Source organism: Telopea speciosissima, chromosome 6 (assembly GCF_018873765.1).
Source record: "Telopea speciosissima isolate NSW1024214 ecotype Mountain lineage chromosome 6, Tspe_v1, whole genome shotgun sequence".
Lineage (NCBI taxonomy): Eukaryota > Viridiplantae > Streptophyta > Magnoliopsida > Proteales > Proteaceae > Telopea > Telopea speciosissima.
This window is the reverse complement of record NC_057921.1, coordinates 48,823,784-48,840,425: the sequence shown is the minus strand read 5'-3', so window position 1 is coordinate 48,840,425 and position 16,642 is coordinate 48,823,784. Positions and strand designations below refer to the sequence as shown.

Here is a 16,642-nt window from a genome sequence, read left to right as displayed (position 1 = left end):
AAATTTAACGGACTAGCAATGCAATTTCTTTGAGAAGACCTGTAGTTTTGGGAATGCAGATTAGGTTTTCAAGGGTGAATTAATGAGATAATTTGAGAACCACTTTGCTGAGCCTTGAGGAACTATTTCCTACGCTATTAAATGAAGAGATTGAAATCTCACCTGGACAAACATCTGGATCGACTCATAAAGAAATGAAATCGCCTACTCTATCGACGGTGCAGCCAAGGAAGTCGAAGCCTAGGCCAAGGTTAGCGATCATTGCAGGTGCGAAGGTTTTGACGGCTGTGAGGACTGGTTCTGGTTCGGCCTCTAGGGTTTTGGAGAGAAGAATGTTGTTGCATCTGCAGCTGTGGAAGCAAAATGAGAAGGATGAGGAGGTGGGTTTTGGGGAGAAGAGTGTTGTTGCATCTCATCTGGGTTCAAGGTTTGCAGGAGGAAAAAGAAGAAGAAGAAGAAGAGGAGGAAGAGACGAAAAAAGGGAAAAGGTGCGTTGTTGTTGTCTTTTGTAAGCAAGGGCATTTTGGTCACATCAGGTTAATTATTAACACCATTAATGGCGTAGTGCTAACTGAAACCCAGTTTAAAAAGTAGGGGAGGTCTGAGTAGTTGTTAGAACGGCAGGGGTGGTTCCCTGAATTATCAGAAAGGTCAGGGGAGGTCTGAGTAATTTGCTCTTTAATGTATGAGTAAAAACAGGTTTATAAAAAGTTGAAAATTATTTGATACAATATTTATGTGAAATGACGGGATTTATTCTCATTGAAAAAAACGTTTAATCTTAAAACCACAAAAAAAAAAGAAGTTAAAACTTTTTAATTCACAACTTAGGTTACAATAAGATTTTTCAAATGGTTCATATTGTTCATCTCAATTCAACCTTTATATAAAATGGTCTATTTCATGGATCCCTTATGCAAGTTACCTTGAGCTACACTAATATTTCTGCATATAAGAAATTTTCAACAAATATGGTTCCAATGCTCAGCCCGGTGGTGAGCTTTTGTACTAAGGACGTCAGGCATCGTATGTACCAGGCATTCCTGAGAGCATCTCAGATGTTCGTTGATTCAAGTTAGCGATTGCATGCATCATGCGTATGGCTCTCTATTGTTGAATTTTATCTAAATCTTGTATGTCGACATTCATCGATCAAAAGTCTATGTATCGTTGAAGTTAAGTTTATCTAAGTCTTGTCTATGCTCCCATTTTGGAATAATGCATGTGATCGCTAACTCCATATAATCTAGTGTGTGTTGTGTATATCCGTCATTCCATGGTCCTAAAAGTCGGTTAACCTTTTGGGATTGATGTGTGGTTTGTGTGATTATACTTTCATAAATAAAAAAAAAAAACTTCATATAATCTAGAGATTTGAATTTTTAGCGATCAAAGTCAATATTGAATTCACTATCGACGTGTATATTTGTACAACGAGAGGGAGAAGATTTCTCCTTAATCTAAGCTAACCGGATCCTCTAATTAAGAGAATCATAGTTATAGACAATTAACAACTAGAGATAAGGCTGTACATACATGCATGAAGGGATAAAGATGATCGAAGAATATACAGTTGTTAAAGATATGGTTAATACTCCCCCTCAAGTTGGGGAGTGGAGATCACAAATTAACTTGCCAATGATTGAGTGAAATTCAATTTTGCCCAAGGTCTTGGTGAGGGCATCCGTAAGTTGAAGCTTGGAGTGGACGTAAGTACTAGTATTGATACTACCTGATTGAATCGTGTCTTGGATGATATGACAATCCATTTTGATGTGCTTCGTTCTCTTGTGAAACACGAGAATGGAAGCAATATGAAGTGTGGTCTAATTGACTTTAACAATGTGTGTCGGCACTCTAAGATCTTGAAGTAAAGTCTGAAGCCAGGTGATGTCACAAGAAGTAAAGGCCATGGCACGATATTTGGGTTCAGCGGATGACCGAAAACCAGTGTGTTGCTTCTTGGACTCCCTATGATAGAATGCCTAGTTGTAGAATAAGTACCCCAATCGGAGTCACAATAAGCACATAAAAGCAGCATACTAGAAAATGATAGGAGAATGTTGGAGCTGGGATAAGATTTGATATAGTGAACAACGCGAAGCGCGGCGTGCCAATGTGGTTCTCATGGTAGACTCATGAATTGGCTTAAAACATTCACTAAATAGGTAATATCCGCCCACATGATGGTAAGATATCAAAGACGACCTATTAAGCGGTGGTAGAGAATGAGATCGGAAAGGGGAGCACCATCATCATGCACGAGTTTGAGATTAGTTTCCATGGGAAAGGTACAATGGTGACTACCAAGGAAACCCACATCATTAATAATGTCCAAAGTAGACTTCCTTTGAGAGAGATGGAAATCCCTACTTGGCTTGAGCCACTTCAATGCCAAAAAAATATTTTAAGGACCCCAAATCTTTAATTTGAAATCAGGAATGGAGGTCCGCTTAAAGACAGTGATGGAAGTATAAATGATGGGCAGCATGATGTATACAAGTAGTAGCTGGCCTTGGATTGGGAGAAGCCAACATCAAGAAGGGCACTAGAGAGCTTGGAAAACCAATTGTGTGAGGCCTGTTTGAAACCATAGAGTGACTTGTCAAGGTGGCAGACTTTGCGCTCCTCCTTTTTGGAAAATCCATGTGGAATGTGCAAGTAAGCTTATCCATCCAAGTCACTATATATGAAAGAATGCATTGTTGACGTTCATGCAATGGCCAACCTCAGCCAACAACAATAGCAAGGAGATAGCATACATGAACGAGCTTGGAAACTAGAGCAAATGTTTCAGTATAACTGATGCCCTTAGTTTGTGTAAAACCCTTTAGCCACAAGACGTGCCTTGTAAACGTTAAAGGAAACCATCTAATTTCCGTTTGATTTTATAAAACCACTTGAATCAAATAAGAATCTTGCCCAGGGGTAAGTCTGTGCTAGTCCATGTACAGTTGTGTTGTAAAGCTGTAATTTCAGCTGTCATTGCATCCTTCCATTTATGATTTTTGTTAGCCATAGTAAAGGACGTGGGTTCTTGATAATTAGAAATAGAGCAAAGGAAAGCACAATGGGTAGGATTAAAGCGACAGTAAGAGAGATAATGTAAAAGAGGGTAGGGAGAACCTATTAAGGCCACCTTGCTCTGTGGAGAAGGGATTGGAACCATGTGCACATGAACGCAGTAATAGTTGTTGGAAAAAACTCTGTTTGAAGAAGGAAACTTCAAACTGCTTTGAACGCGATCTCGCTATCTTAAAGGAGATATTTGCCCCACACGACAAATTCACCTTCAGGAATCAACAAAGCAATAAATATAAAACACAGAACTCCACTTAGAGATACTGAATTGCAAGAGGGAGAGATAATTCGTTTGAACACATGACTCCCATCTTATAGAAGTGGAGCACCTCTTCTGAATTGACATATCTATTCATTCTGTATCCATTAGATCAATTGTCATATGATCTAACGGTCTAGATTAAACCAGAGATGAACCTGTTCATTACAGTCATATCCTGTCAGACGTGACCTTAGGATCTTCTAATCCGACGGATCTGATCATTTAAAAAAAAAAACAACATACCAGATCAGATCGCTTGCATCGCGATGCAAGCGTGCAAAGTGCTAAGTGCGTGCATACGCCACTAACGCCTCTACAGCCCACTGCCCACGCCGCGCGTGTGCGTGCGCGTGTGTGGACGGCTACGCCGTCCTCGCATATACACTGTAGAACGTCTCCCTTTTCCAATTTAATTCAAGAGATAAAGAAGGTAATATAATAAATACCATTTATAACTTTTGTAGTTTTCCGATGTGGGACTAAAGCATTTTTTCCAAAATAACAAATTATTTATTTAATCTCTCATTTATTACAATCTATCTAACAATCCCCCACTAGATTGTAATAAACATCTTAATATCTCTAACTACATAGTTATGTATACGAAAAGGTTGGCTTGGCATTAAACCTTTAATTAGTGTAAGTATTTCAGAGTCGTAACGTAGAATGTGGTTGACTTAGCATTAAACCAATTCTTACAAGTATTAAAACCGGAAATACCACACACACAACTATGATTGATTCTATGTCAAAACCTATAACATAGTAGCACTCTTACGGCCCTGTGCTCTATCCTGAATTCATGAACACTTGCAAGAACAAACCCTAAATTCTTGTTTAGAAACGGCACCATATCAGTATTCATATAGGTAGGTTTTTCTTTAGTATCTCTGTTATTGTAGATACTCTTACTTTACAAAAACCTTATTAAAACTTCATAGAAGTTACCCTCAACTCATAACAGTTAACATTGACATCTTTTGGGCTATTAATTTCAATGTTTTTACAATCACTTAACAGTAGCTAGTTATTACCCATTAAACCTTATTCATAAGGTTGGGTTCCCACTACTGGTGACTATAAGGGTTTCAGCCCCATTCCTTTGGATGTACCTTCTACAAGCTCCCTAGGTAGGCTTTTCGTAAAAGGATCCGCTAAATTATTGTTAGACTTTACATACAGAATGGTAACTATACCATCTCAGATCAATTGTCTAACATATTCATGTCTTAAGCTTATATGTCTAGACTTTCCATTGTAGATCTTACTATAAGCATTAGACATAGTGGCTTCATTATCACAGTACAGGAAAATAGCTGGCATCGGTTGTGGCCACAACTCTATATCCAGTAACATATTTCTAAGCCATTCTGCTTCTTTTCCTGCTGCTCCCAAAGCTATAAATTCAGACTCCATGGTTGAATGTGAGATACAAGTTTGCTTCTTTGAAGCCCAAGATATGGCTCCACCAGCTAGTGTGAAAATCCATCCAGATGTGGACTTATTATCACCTCTACTGGTGATCCAACTAGCATCCGAGTATCCCTCTAACACTCCTGAAAAATTTTTATAAAATAAACCAAAGTTCATAGTCTTCTTATGATATCCAAAAACTCGACCAATGGCTTTCCAGTGATCCACACTAGGATTACTAGTGTATCTCGAAAGTTTACAAACAGCAAAAGCTATATCAGGTCTTGTACAATGCATTGCGTACATTAGGCTTCCAATTGCACTAGCATACTCAAGTTGTGCCACAGCCCTACCTGAATGCTCGCTTGTTTTAGAACTAGAATCATAAGGAGAGCTTGCTTCTTTTATGTCAAGAAATTTAAATTTCTCTATCATTTTCTGAACATAATGTGACTGACATAAAGCAAACCCTTCACTATGTTTCTTTACTTTAATTCCTAAAATAGTATCCACTTCATTTAAATCTTTCATTTCAAATTTTGAAGTAAGATACTTCTTAGTTTCAAGTACACCAACTAAGTTAGTTCCAAAAATAAGCATATCATTGACATAGAGACATATAATTATACCATATGTGTTTGTAAATTTAGAATATATGCATTTATCTGCACTGTTATGCTTAAAACCATTTGACAAAATTACTTGATCAAATTTTTCATGCCATTGTTTTGGCGCTTGTTTTAAGTCATACAACGACTTAACTAATTTACAGACTTTCTTATTATTTTCAGGTAGAACAAAACCCTCAGGTTGTTCCATATAGACCTCTTCATCTAAATCACCATTTAAAAATGCTATTTTAACATCCATCTGATGAACACATAGGTCATATAATGAAGCTAAGGCAAATAACACTCTAATGGATGTTATTCTAGCAACAGGTGCATATGTATCAAAATAGTCAATGCCTTCCTTTTGTTTAAAACCTTTGGCAACTAACCTTGTCTTAAATTTTTGGACAGATCCATCTGTATTCAATTTCTTTCGAAATACCCACTTAGAACCTATGGGTTTAGATCCTTGAGGTAAATCAACTAGCACCCATGTGCCATTAGACATTATGGAATCCATCTCATCATTTATAGCCTCTCTCCAGAAAGCTGAATCCCTAGAACACATAGCCTCACTATATGTTTTAGGATCATCTTCTAAATTGAATACTATTGGTATTTCATTTAGAACAACTTTCCTATTCCCTTCCATAAGAAAAACAAGAGCTTATGAGGAAATAAAATCCGGACCTAAGTCCTTTTCTTTTCTAACTCTTTGACTTCTTTTGGGTTCACTAATCACACTCGAATCTCTTTTCAAACTAAGAGATGGTTGAGTTTCCATGTTAGTGTGACCACTAGACTCCAAAATAGAAGATGATGTCTGAATAGGTACCTCTTCAGATTTTGATTCATTGATGAATTTATTTTCTATAAATTTTACATCTCTTGATTCAACAATTATGTTAGAATCCAAATCCAAAAGTCTATATGCTTTTGAATTTTCAGCATATCCCACGAACACACTTTTAAGTGCTCTAGGACCTAATTTTGTCCTTTTAGGATCTGGTGTTCTATAAAAGGCTAAGCACCCCCACACTTTAAAATATCCAATGTTAGGCTTCCTTTCTTTTCATAACTCATATGGACTTGATTGTATTTTCTTAGAAGGAATCCTATTACTTATATGACATGCAGTTAATAATGCCTCACCCCACAAGTTATTCGGTAAACTAGCACCTGATAACATAGCATTTACCATATTAACAAATGTCCTATTTTTTCTTTCAGCTATGCCATTTTGCTGAGGTGTATAGGGTGCAGACCTTTGGTGTATTATCCCATGTTCTTCACAAAATGCAGAAAAATCATTGGGAAAATATTCTCCACCTCTATCACTTCTAAGGATTTTAATCCTTTTATCCTTTTGGTTATCTACTTCTGCTTTATACCTTTTAAATATATCAAAGGCTTCATCTTTAGTTCTCAATAAAAATACGTGTGAAAATCTTGTACAATCATCTATAAAGGTTATAAAGTATCTTTTTCCTCCTCTAGTTAAGAAGCCATTAATTTCACAAATATCAGAATGTATTAATTCCAAAATTTGTGAATTTCTCTCAACATTTGAAAAAGGCTTCTTAACCATTTTTGATTGAACACAGACTTCACATTTATTTTTATTTTCATGCTTATAAGAAATTAAACCTTGTTTTGACATATTTTTCATGCATCTAAGATTCAAGTGTCCTAAACGAGCATGCCATAAATCAGATGAACAATCAATCAAGTAAGCAGAACTAGAAACCATCTTATTAATACTGAACTTGAACATCCCATCAACAGAATAACCCTTTCCCACAAAGACACCCCCTTTGGACAATATCATGTTATCAGACTCAAGAACGGTTTTAAAACCATTCTTACAAAGCATACTAGCAGAGACCAAATTCTTACGAATTTCTGGAACATACAACACATTCATTAACTTCAATTTCTTCCCAGAAGTAAATTGCAGTTCAACACTTCCTTTTCCCAGGACCTTAGCAGAATTGTGATTCCCCATTAGAACATCTCGTCCTGCAATATCTTCAAAGGTCTTGAACTGTATCTTCTCATTGCACACATGAACCGTTGCTCCTGAATCAAGCCACCAATCTTGAGATTTCACCACACTAGCCATATGCAATTCAGTAATCATACCAATTTCCATCATTGCAACTAGATCTTGTGGTGCAGATTCAACAACATTTGCTTTGTCTGGAACACTACTGTTCTTCCGATACTTGCAATCACGAATGTAATGACCCTTTTTTCCACAATGAAAACATGCTCTGTCTTTCTTGTCTTTGCTGCTATTCTTGAAAACTCCCTTCTTGTTGATCTTTAGTTTCTTATGAAACTTCTTAACTCCACTTTGTTCAACAGTGTTCACTTTCGAACCAATGACCAAGCCATCACGAATTCTATTCTCTTCCTCAATTCGTAGATGCTTTTCGAGTTGTCCAACAGACAAATCTTCTGTCATATGAAGAAGTTTCTTTCTGTAATCATTCCAACTGGGGGGAAGTTTAGATATAATCGCCCCCACTTGGAGTAAATCAGAAACTGTGACTTCAAGATCACGGAGTTTTCCCACTATAACTTGAAGATCATGAAATTGATCCATGATACTGACACCATCACTCATGCTGATTTCAAAATATTTCATGGTGAGAAATTTGCTCATACCTATTTTCTCAGTTCTGTATTTCTCTTCAATCTGTTTCCAAATTTCATATGGTGACTTGATTGGCTTGTAGTAATCATAGAGACGATCTGAGAGACTATTTAGAATATATCCTCGGCAGATTAACTCATCTTCTTCACGCTTGCTTCTTTCTTTCTTCACAGCATCAGTGTCTTTATCAGACGGTTCTGGCAATGGTTGCAACACAGAACTTAGCAAATAAAAGATCTTCAGACGAGTCAACAGAAACACCATCTTATCTTGCCAACGGGTGTAGTTGGTGCCATCAAAACGTTCAAGTTTGACGAAGTCTGGGGACGTCATCATCTTCAAAGCAGCGTTGTCTAATCCTCCTTCCATGGTAACAAAATATCTCCTTTAAATTGTTGGAAAAAACTCTGTTTGAAGAAGGAAACTTCAAACTGCTTTGAACGCGATCTCGCTATCTTAAAGGAGATATTTGCCCCACACGACAAATTCACCTTCAGGAATCAACAAAGCAATAAATATAAAACACAGAACTCCACTTAGAGATACTGAATTGCAAGAGGGAGAGATAATTCGTTTGAACACATGACTCCCATCTTATAGAAGTGGAGCACCTCTTCTGAATAGACATATCTATTCATTCTGTATCCATTAGATCAATTGTCATATGATCTAACGGTCCAGATTAAACCAGAGATGAACCTGTTCACTACAGTCATATCCTATCAGACGTGACCTTAGGATCTTCTAATCCGACGGATCTGATCATTTAAAAAAAAACAACGTACCAGATCAGATCGCTTGCATCGCGATGCAAGCGTGCAAAGTGCTAAGTGTGTGCGTACGCCACTAACGCCTCTACAGCCCACTGCCCACGCCGCGCGTGTGCGTGCGCGTGTGTGGACGGCTACGCCGTCCTCGCATATACACTGTAGAACGTCTCCCTTTTCCAATTTAATTCAAGAGATAAAGAAGGTAATATAATAAATACCATTTATAACTTTTGTAGTTTTCCGATGTGGGACTAAAGCATTTTTCCCAAAATAACAAATTATTTATTTAATCTCTCATTTATTACAATCTATCTAACAATAGTCCCGCAATTTAATGGGTGGTTGGTAGGATCAGGAGGAGTACCAAGTAAGGAAAGGGGTGGTGTGTGAGGAGTTCTCAGATAGAGTAAGGTCAGAAGCTGGGGAAGGCAGTGCATAATGGATGCGAGAAGTAGGGGAGAGATGCTGGTATTCTTCATGTGGGACTAAGAATGTGTAGGAAGCCCCTCAAAATTTACCATTGGTTGGATTTACTTCCATTCTTTATTATCCGCTGTATTCTTTGATGGACCGAGTTTTCCTCCACCCACGGTGAATGAGATCCCATTCACCGAGGGGTGGGAGAAGGCGGGAATGGGTATTAGGAGGGTATTTTGGAACATAATAAAACCCTAGGAGGGGTTTGTGAACCTTAGGATGGTGGGTGACCCATCCTCTATGGGTGGAGGAAAACTTTGTCCTTCTCAGATGAGATTCAAATCCTCTCCAACCATCCATCCTACAGCGGGAAGGACTTGAACACACATCCCCAGGTGTTGGGATGTGTGTCCAAGTCCTCCCAGCCGTTGGATGGATGGTTGGAGAGGATCTTTTTCCTCTTAGATGGTTCGTTGTCTATCGTTGAATTTTATCAGTCTTATTTATGCTCTAATGTTGGTGTGATGCATGCAATCGTTAACCGAAATCAACAAACAAACTGGCCTTTCATTCTTAATGCAAGCCCAAGGAAGGATTTAAATCCTCTCCAATTCCCTAAAGGTGTAGTGTGGTGCAGTTCGGGGCTGAGAGCTCTACACTGGCAGGCGAGATATCCAATGGTCTGAGCTCAATTGATCCAGTTTTTTTTTTTTTCTTTTCTTTTCTTCTCAAGCCCCGAACTGCACCACATTGCACTTTTAGAGAATTGAAGAGAATTTTTTCCCCAAAGGGTAGGCTCATGAGCATGGATTCAGATTCTCTACTGCCAAGCTGTCCAACAAGACCCTACTGCCAAGACACAGTAAGGCGAGGAATGATCGCCTTACCCCTGTCCGAGCGCCTTGCCCGAGTAGGGGTAAGAAGGTCATTTACCACCTTGCTATGTCTTGGCAGTAGGGTCCTGCCAGGCAGCTCGGTAGTAGAGGATCTAAATCTCATGAGCATTGGAACAATGGAACCATAGTCATTGATTGAAATTTCTTTTACGTAGTAATAATATCAGGTAAGTGTAGCCTATTCAAGGGATCCATGGATTTGACTATTTTATTATTATAAGAACACTATTAATTAATAATTTGTAGTCAAAGACCATAATGTCGACATTTTTGTTGTTTGACCTTGCCAAACGGCCCACGTCCTTCATAACTATAAAGAAACCTGTTTTAAACTTCTTTAATGACAACATAGTGTCAGCATTAATTCCTTGAGGCTTGTTGGTAACACAATTTGTCTTTAAATTAGATTTAATGACAATATTATAGAGGTGATTTTCATGCAATGGTCTCATGTTATATTTTTATTAATGGTCCATTTCCTACTAATTTACCTAGGAGTTTTATCCATATGGAAGACCATAGTTCCTAATAGGCAAGAAGACTAAGGCTCTGTTTGGCATACATTCTTGGAATGCATTCTCGAGTGCTAAAAGTAGTTGTTTTTATCGTCCGAGAATGCGAAATCGACCAAGTATGCATACCAAACACAACCTAAGAATATAGCATCCAAAAATAACATAACCTGCACAAATTAGTAAGAAAATATTTAATCACTTATTATTGTTATTATTATTTTGTCGCTAGACCAATCCCTCGGGTACACGCATATGCCCCTACACACACGTACCAGGTCAGCACTATATCTAATGAGAACCACAGAAGCCATGAGGCTGGCCTCAAGTTGGTATGGAGAGTCGAACTCAAGACGTATGTCGATTCAGACATATCATAGATCCAAATACTAGGAATCACCCTTTTGTAATTTCACTTCTCTTCTTTATATATGTAGATAGTCAACCAATGAGAATGAGTAATTTTGCTAAAGTTCCATTTGTTTCGATGTAAAATTTTACCCATAAATTTTTTCATACATAAAAAGTTTTTAAATGTTGAAAATTTTTTCAACAAGTAAAATTTTATTTTTGAAAACCTTTTTAGATATCTTTTGAGAATAATTAAGATAAGGGACAATTAAAAATGGAACTTTCAATTTATTTTTGAAAACCTTTTTATATACCTAATTTAGAGATCTTTTGAGAATAATTAAGATAAGGGACAATTAAAAGAAGTATCAAGTTCTAAATACACCTATCTTAGAGGTGTCATTCAAACACTCTCTTATACAAAAGCTGTATTTAGAAGAACAATATTAATTAATAATTTTATAGTGAAAAAAGACATAATGTGGACATTTTTGTAGTTTGATCTTGCCAAACCACGCCCATGTCGGTACATAACTAAGAAGATACCTGTTTTAAACGGCTTTAATGACAACATAGTGTCAACACCTTTTGCGGCGTGTTGGTAACACAATGTTTCTTTAAATTAGGTTTTTTTTTAGTAATCATCTTTAAATTAGATTTAATGACAATATTATAGGGGTGATTTTCATGCAATGATTTCATGTTATATTGTTATTAGTCCATTTCCAGCTGATTTACCTAGTAATTTATTCATATGGAAGACCATATTTCCTAATAATCAAGGAGTTTAAGAATATATCATCGAGAAATGACATAACCCAAATGAGTACCCAAAGGAAAATATTTAATCACTTCAATATCAAAAGATTCTACAAAAAAAATATATATATATCAAAAGATTTTTTTAAAGACATATGATAGATGCAAATACAAGAAAACACCCTTTTGTAATTTCACATCGCTTCTTTATATATGGTGATAGTCAATCAACGATAATGAGGCCATTTGTGCAGAGTTTTGATCACCAACCTATGCATATATAGATGTTTCACGCGTATGTTTTTGTGATAACATGTGTCCTTTTGCTTTCATAAAAAGCACTCATTCATGCCGCCATTTAAAATGCTTAAAGGGTCATTTATGGATGCAAAATGTGTAGGTATCATACCCCCTCCCCCTTAGAATTACAGAACCAAAACGTCAGCAACCACCGTGGTTCATAGAGGAGGAGCAAATTCAAATTCAGTTGGCGATGATCATCTATCTCTTACTCTCTTTCTTCTGCAGTACCTGATCTCCTATGTTTCTTGTCTAAATTGCTCTCCCATGATGTAATGTAATTGGGATTGCAAGACCCAAGCTAGCTTCAAGGTTTTACTAGTTCAATATCTATAGAATTTAGTTCTTGCCAACAAGTCATTCATTCCAATATGTATTCATATATGTATATATACCATTGAAATACCTCTTTATTAGAACACTCACCATTGTACATTTGTACACCTCTTCCTTAATTTTGCAAACTTTCTCCATTCAATAAAGATGGGGGAACCTAATTCAGCTAATAAGATGTTAGCAAGATTCTCCCTTCTTCTTCTGCTCCTCCCTGTCTTAGTATCAGGTGATTGTACCTGTACTGCTACAGTCGATTCGGGAATCAACAAAGCAGTGGCACTGAACTACAAGATAGCTGCCATCTTTTCTATTCTTATCGGGGGCGCAATTGGTGTGTGTCTTCCAAGTTTGGGGAAGAAATATCCGGCTTTACGACCTGAAAACAACATTTTCTTCATAATCAAGGCCTTCGCAGCAGGAGTGATCCTAGCAACAGGGTTCATACATATATTACCTGATGCATTCAATCAATTGACATCTCCATGTCTTAATCAGAACCCTTGGGGGAATTTTCCATTTACAGGCTTCATTGCCATGGTAGCCACCATTCTAACTTTAATGGTGGACAGTTTTGCTACTAGTTACTATACCAAAGTTCACTCTAACATGGAAGCAGGTAAACCCGAGATCTCAGATGAGGAGAAGACTGGAGCAGCTGGAGCACATGCTGGTCATTCACATGGCTTGGGTGCCCTTGTCTCTGAAGATTCGGGTTCTTCAACTCTTATCCGACATCGTGTCATAGCTCAGGTAATTATAGATTACATTGCAGCTGCCAAGTTTACTATCAAAATTGATTGATTTCAGTAACTTGAATCAATAATGTTTCATGGATCATCAGGTGCTGGAGTTGGGGATTTTGGTTCACTCGGTGATCATAGGGATTACAGTGGGGGTTTCTTCAAGCCCAAGTGTAGTAAAGCCTCTGTTTGCAGCCCTTACTTTCCACCAGTTCTTTGAGGGAACTGGACTGGGTGGAGCCATCGCTCAGGTAGATATGTTAACCACCTGTTCTGTTTTGTTCTCTTCTCTTTTCATTTAGAAGTATCTCTCTGTTTAAGGTGTCAAGGCAATCTTGTTTAATTATCACTAAACTGTCCATATTTTTCCCTGGTTCTGCCAAACTGGTTTTAATTCAAACCGATCCCGATTACAAAATCAGGCCATTACTATCCATCTATTGGGTTTGGCTTGGCTTGGCTTCTCAGCACTCAATTTATGTTTCATTCATCTACAATTCCCTAATGTTTGTAGCAATCTAACCATACCATTCCATAACTAATTTGTGTAATTAATTTATTGTTAACAGGCAAAATTGAAAACCAGAAGTATTGCATTAATGGGACTCTTCTTCTCTCTTACAACTCCAATTGGGGTCATAATCGGTATAGGAATAGCAAATATTTACAGTGAAAGTAGCCCAACTGCACTCATAGTTGAAGGGGTTCTTGATTCTGCAGCAGCTGGTATCTTGATTTACATGTCCCTTGTGGATCTACTTGCAGCTGATTTCATGAACACCAAAATGCAAACCAATGCTAAGCTTCAGATAGGAGCAAGCATCTCACTTCTTGTTGGGGCTGGTTGTATGTCTGTTTTGGCAATATGGGCTTGAGCTATATATCTATTGTTATATGTGGGCTAAATACCATTTTTTCATGGTTTTGTATTCCTATATATACACCATCAAATAAGATTGTGCTGAGCACCAGCATATAATCATTATCAAACTTGCAGTGTTCTGTGAAATAACTTTTGAATTTGAAGTAGTGTGCATGCTGTGACTTATGTAGCGAAAAACATAAAAAGTATATTTAGTGAGGAAAGAAAAAGAGTCACATATTTATGTATCTCTCTTTAGATATATTGTTTCCTAGTTTATCCCATCTAGAATTCTCAGCAGTTGAGAAACTCATGTAAACTAGATATACTCTCCTTTGGAGAATTCACAATTAATGAATTATATTACCTTGAGAAGGAGAAAAAGAGAAGAGAAACTGTGAGAGGGAAGTAAACTATACTTCCTTTTCCCTTTGAGGTATCGTAGGAAGGCAAGGTATCTTTGCTAATATATTTTTCTGTTTAAAATTTTAATTTAAAAAGTGATATTTTTTATAAAACAATTAATAAAAATTGACGTAGAGGAGTTTTATTTATTTTACTAATAAATTTATTTGAATATTGAAAAAAGTTTTCCTCCACCATGGATGAAGAAAAATACACCCATCAAGGGTCATTATTATTTTGCCCGGTCATAGCGCACGAAGTCGATAATGCTCTCCCAACTGTTCCCAATACCCATCCCAAGACACCCACACCCATATGGGCAAGGAATTCTTTCACTGTGGGGGGAAGAGAAACTGTCTCTTTCAATATTTTACGCGTAGTTATAATGTTAAAGAAAATAGTGATTATGGGGTACATAATCCATAGTTTGAAAACCAGGTTTTTCGACTCGACTCACTTTCCTTAAAACTTGGCCACTCGCGGCAAATCACACCTAGTCAGGATCAGTCATGCATCTTCCCACATGTGCTTTCAAGCATGTCCTTTTGCTACCTTCATTGGCATGCCAATTGAACACATCGCACCAAGATATAAGAAAACCACTCCCCAATTTACTAGAAGGAAGAGGAGAGAGAAATAAAGGATAGGGACGTAGATTGGTTGGGGCGTGACGATGAAGGTGGTGTCACCCTTGGAGAAGATTGAGATTGGATTGGAGATAGACAGTAAGGGATTCGACATGGTGGAGGAATTGGGCGGCGGAGAAGAGATTTCTAATGGTGGCGTTTGTTAGATTTTTCCAATGTCGATATGTGGGCTCGATTAATTATCGGTTCAGTCATTGATGGGAATCAAAATACATGGGCTGACATGGCTTGCTACTAGTTATTTTTTAGTTGGGCTAGACCGGCCCATTGTGGAAGTGGATTAGGATTTGGGAGTATTATAAACTTTTGGTGAGAGTCCCTACTAAGGCTGCAACAAAGTCGGGTTGGGCCGGGCTTTATAGAAACCTAGCCCAACCCTTAGTCCCCTTAGCTGGGCCCAGGCCCGATCCGATCCTGACTCAGGGCCTGGATATGAATGGTGTCTCGGATGCCCTAGCCAGGAAGGCTCTGTCTCCTGGGTACACGACAGATTGGCCAAATTCCATTCGGTGGCTTCAGGAGCTCTGTGTAACTGAAGCCGCTGGTTGTACTCACCCCTTTCATCAATAAACTCCCCGCTTACCAAAAAAAAAAAATTTTTGACATGTGAGTAAGGAACTTTCGAACCCACCTATAACAAGTATTAATATATTCCCTTGTATTTTTAGTCATCTATTTCTTTTTAGACAAGATATAGTCTATTCACTTGTCCAACGCAGTGGTCTAAACTGAAATTTAGATTTCAGCTCTATCCAATCGATCACGTGACAAATACCCTGCTACACATGAAACTTTTCTTTCTTTTCCTCTTCAGTGTAAAAATTGCTGTTGGATTCACTTGTTCTGGTGTCCTCCATTGAAATTATATGTTTCTAGCAGCTAAACCAGGGGCAAAGAAATTTTAAAAGGAGAGAAGAGAGAGAGAGAGAGAGAGAGATCATCTTTTAATGACCAAGAGAGACAAGGCCAAACATAACTGGGAGGGAAGAAGGAATAAGGAAAAGCACCTTGGATGATTGATGTTGGAGAACAAATAGAGGGAACCAAAAGTGCATTAGAGCATTCAAATCAATCAGTAATTAGATGATCTCCACATCCAAGTTACTCTGGATTCACTTTCTTTGGAGTTTCATGATTCCCTTTTTTTTGAAAGTTAACTTTCTAAAAGGTACAATCATCAATCACAAATTTGAAAGCAAGTAATCACTTGAATCAAAAGTTTTCCATCTTCAAATTCAAATGGGAAATACATCCAGGAAAAACCAAAAATGATTTCTCTCTGTAAGTACAGGGGTAGCCTAGTCTAGGGCTGCATTTTCATTTATGGAATGGGCCTATTGTGACTTTAAGGCTCACTGTAAAATGGGCTAATCTCTCTCTCTCTCTCCAAAAGACCTGGCCCCAGTGTATGCCTTAGATGTTGATAACTGGATCTTAAATTTGAAAATGAAGTACATAAGAATGCATAGGAGGGAGGCTTTCCAACATGAGACTTCAAAAGCGTTCAAGAAACTGATTAAATTACAAGATATGAAAGAAGCACAAGAAATGTCTAAAAAACAATTTTAATGTTTTATAAAATTGCAAGAATGCCTTTCTTTTCAAGGTAAATTCAAGGTAA

General features: G+C 37.6%; 1 protein-coding gene across 1 annotated transcript; it reads left to right on the top strand.

Annotated features, from left to right (window-relative positions):
* Positions 1–12,514: 12,514 nt before the first annotated feature.
* LOC122665868 (zinc transporter 5-like) lies at positions 12,515–14,002 on the top strand. Its single transcript, XM_043862001.1, has 3 exons — positions 12,515–13,117; positions 13,209–13,358; positions 13,677–14,002. The coding sequence occupies exons 1-3, from the start codon at positions 12,515–12,517 to the stop codon at positions 13,980–13,982; spliced, it is 1,059 nt and encodes a 352-aa protein (XP_043717936.1). The 3' UTR covers positions 13,983–14,002.
* The last annotated feature ends 2,640 nt before the right edge of the window (positions 14,003–16,642 follow it).

What these genes read in the sequence shown, in the direction of transcription:
- LOC122665868 (XM_043862001.1), top strand. Translation starts at nt 12,515, where the DNA reads ATGGGGGAACCTAATTCAGCTAATAAGATGTTAGCAAGATTCTCCCTT. An exon ending in GACATCGTGTCATAGCTCAG is followed by an intron (nt 13,118 to 13,208) that starts GTAATTATAGAT and finishes ATGGATCATCAG; the next exon opens with GTGCTGGAGTTGGGGATTTT. An exon ending in TGGGTGGAGCCATCGCTCAG is followed by an intron (nt 13,359 to 13,676) that starts GTAGATATGTTA and finishes TATTGTTAACAG; the next exon opens with GCAAAATTGAAAACCAGAAG.